This window comes from Poecilia latipinna, unplaced genomic scaffold (assembly GCF_001443285.1).
Source record: "Poecilia latipinna isolate Pla-1442-1.1 unplaced genomic scaffold, P_latipinna-1.0 Scaffold2685, whole genome shotgun sequence".
In the NCBI taxonomy this organism is placed as follows: domain Eukaryota; kingdom Metazoa; phylum Chordata; class Actinopteri; order Cyprinodontiformes; family Poeciliidae; genus Poecilia; species Poecilia latipinna.
Window position 1 is genome coordinate 35,685 of NW_015115301.1, and position 3,517 is coordinate 39,201.

The 3,517-nt window shown below is 42.4% G+C and overlaps 1 protein-coding gene across 1 annotated transcript; it reads left to right on the forward strand.

The window, feature by feature from the left end:
- Positions 1-245: 245 nt before the first annotated feature.
- On the forward strand, positions 246-3,299 carry fosab (v-fos FBJ murine osteosarcoma viral oncogene homolog Ab). The gene is made up of 5 exons (XM_015020908.1): positions 246-258; positions 1,041-1,357; positions 1,691-1,918; positions 2,026-2,133; positions 2,246-3,299. The coding sequence occupies exons 2-5, from the start codon at positions 1,223-1,225 to the stop codon at positions 2,867-2,869; spliced, it is 1,095 nt and encodes a 364-aa protein (XP_014876394.1). The 5' UTR covers positions 246-258; positions 1,041-1,222; the 3' UTR covers positions 2,870-3,299.
- Positions 3,300-3,517: the final 218 nt, after the last annotated feature.

The following is a 3,517-nucleotide window of genomic DNA, read 5'->3' on the forward strand; positions in this document are numbered from 1 at the left end:
AAAAAAAAAAAAAAAAATGCAGAAGTGTAAAAAATTGAGCAAGTCTGACAAGAGTCCAGTTGTGTTCATAAGATGACTGGGTCAAAGCATTTCTGAAACTGCAGTTGTTGTAGGGTGTGGAGAGTATCAATCAAACATGATCCAACAGACAAGCAATTACAACTTTCTAAGGCTGACTCTTGTAAGAAAAGTGCCATAAAACATTTGCATTTGTTGCAATATAGGACTGTATAGCCCCAGACCAGGCAGAGTGTCCATGTTGGTCATGCTGTGTTTTATCAGTATTATCCTGTTTAACTGTTTAGTGCTGTCTAAAGCCAATTAAAATGCATGGCTTGTTGTGGCAAATATAAGGATATGTTTTAATCTCAACATGAATAAAACACTTTACTTTTACAGTTTTTCATTCAGTTACACATGCAGCTAATAATTTAACTTTTGGCAGTTTAGCTACAAATTATTGTATGCTCTAAAATCCTATATGAGCTTCTTGAACCTTAGTAAGCTTAGTATAAAGTTATATCTTTATACATTTTGTTATAGCACGGTAAATTTAGTTTGTTTTGATGTATATTTGAAGTATTTTTGTCAAGTAGGCTGCTATATTTTCTGACCATTCTCCTACTTATTCGGTTTTCACAACAGCCTCTGTGTTTGTTGTTTTACATAACGTCATGTAAAGCTCTGCCGATCTTGAGATGGTGTGTTTCCCATCAGGCACCGCCTTCATACAGGATGGTACACCATATTTGGTAAATGACGCGTCGGGGATCCCGCTCTGGAACATTCCATTTCTCTACAGACGAGCTTTAAAGCGACCAAAACACTCCGTGTTTCTTCGTCAGCTGAAAGAAAATGAAAAGAAGAGTTTAGTATCATTTTCTTTTAAAGTAAGACTAAGCTGAAGTGGTTGTTTTTCGGTGTTTTCTGTGTTGCTATGCAAATGTTTGGGTGGTTTTCTCCCGCGGTGTCAAGTGACAGAGTCCCGCCTCCGCTACGTCACACTGAGATTCTCTATAAAAAGCTCCTCAACTCCAGAGTTGGCATTCAAACTTTGAGTAGCAGAGCAAGGACTACAGGAAAACGAACAACAGCAGCACTTTTAAGAGTTTTCCACAAACCTACTGAAGGGATTTCCTCAGCTTAAGTTTACACAGCCCCGAAGTAGAATTAGCCTGGATCTTCCGTCTTCTTTTTTCTTTTAATTGTTACTCTCGGGACGATGATGTTCACCGCTTTCAATACGGAGTGCGACTCTTCCTCACGCTGCAGCACAGCTTCCCCGTCTGGGGACAATTTGGGATACTACCCGTCACCACCAGGATCTTATTCCAGCTTGGGATCTCCCCAGTCTCAGGTATGTCAAGTAAAATTTTTTATTTATTTATCTTTTCTCCTTGCGAACAACAACTTCTGTAGAGCTAGTCCAAGCTTGATTATTACATTGATTTACTGATTCCGATTGAGGGTAAAAAGTTAGTGAATGGTAGGAAGATGATTGCACTGCAAATAGTGCCATGCAATCTCTATTCATCCACCTGGAAACTCCATAGAGAGTGTGTAACGTCATAGCTGACATCACACAGATATTTTTAAACAGTCCAGCTTTTTATAAACTCCTCCATTGCGACCCCCTCTCCTCCTGAACTTATACCAAATCCCCTCATGTTCTTTCCTTTATTTCTTCCAGGAATTCACTGATCTGTCAGCATCAAGTGCCTCCTTCATCCCCACCGTTACAGCTATTTCAACAAGCCCGGATCTGCAGTGGATGGTCCAGCCTTTGGTCTCCTCTGTGGCCCCCTCTCACAGGGCTCACCCATACACCTCGAGGCCCAGCCCGGCCTACCCCAGATCAGCCATGAAGTCTGCAACGACCAGACCTCACATTTCTACCAAGAGGGGCAGAGTTGAACAGGTAATTACATGATCTAATCATATAACTTAGGTTTTACATAACAATGAATGAGTTGAAATAGTTGAAAGAGTTGGAGTCTGACTGTTTTTTATTATTGTTATGCGCAGATTTCTCCCGAGGAGGAAGAGAAGAGAAGAATTCGCAGATTGAGGAACAAGCAGGCCGCAGCTAAATGCCGCAACAGGAGGCGAGAGCTTACAGACACCCTGCAAGCTGTAAGTATCCCACCTGATTCACTCTCACTTATCAAAACCTATTCACCACCAGAGCTAATGACAATCAAACAGCCATCTAAGTACCACTTCCTCCATTCTTCCCCTTTGCCAGGAAACTGATATGCTGGAGGATGAGAAGTCCACCCTGCAGAATGACATTGCCAACCTGCTGAAGGAGAAGGAAAGGCTCGAGTTCATTCTGGCGGCCCACCAGCCTATCTGCAAGATCCCTTCAGAACTGGACACAGACTTCCCCATGCCCTGCCTCTCCACCGCCGTCACTTCCACAATCACTTCCAGCCAGCCAACTTTCACCTCAGCCTCCAACTCCATCTTCTCCAGCACCAGCTCCGTGCCCTCCGCCGCCGCAGTCTCAGACAGCACGGTTAAGATGGCAGACCTGGAGGCCTCTGTTCTCGAGGAATCCCTAAACCTTCTGGAAAAGACGGAGATGGAGACGGCACGCTCGGTCCCCGAGGTTGACCTGTCCAGCACCCTCTATCCAGGCCAAGACTGGGAGCCCCTTCACACCTCGACCAGCAACAATGACTTTGAGCCCCTGTGTACACCTGTGGTGACCTGCACCCCGGCATGCACCACCTACACGTCTTCTTTCGCCTTTACCTTCCCAGAGGCTGAGACCTTCCCCACCTGCGGCATCGCACATAGGAGAGGAAGCAACAGCAACGATCAGTCCTCTGACTCCCTCAGCTCACCAACCCTGCTGGCCCTTTAGAGACTCTTCCAAAAATGAACTTTCTTCCTAGAAGCACATTTTCTTGAACATGTGACAGATGTGCAGATTACAGGGCTATGGAGCAGACTTGTACCAGGAAGCAAATTATATTTATGATTTTATCTGCCTTTATGTATAGCTACTTGCCTATTACACCAATGTAGCAAGTTATTAAGCATGTTTCAACTAATACCACTTAGTCGTTCTACAAGTTCCTTATATGATTTCATGGTGCTAGATTAAAAAAAAAAGTTTATTGTTATGTGCTGAGAGCAATAGTTATTATTTGACCAAGTTTGTTTTTTGAAAGTTAGAGTATTTGTGAACTGTTTGTGAAACTTAAAACAAAACAAAAAAACAACTGGTGTGCTTTGTCTGAACCATGGTCTGAGTGGTCTATAAAACTATAATATGGAGTTTTCTGTGAAAACACTTGTCCTTTTAATTTATTAAATTTTATTTTTTTAGCGTACTGACTAATGTTTGTAAGACATGTGAATAAAAAATAGAGATATTTAAATTCATTCAATTGTCTGACTAATTTTAACTCTCAGCGTCCATATTTCTACAAAACGGGCTCAGTTAAAATATAGCAACTGTTTGAAAAGCGCTCGTATAGAAATAGCTGTATTTTTCCTGCTCCTCTAC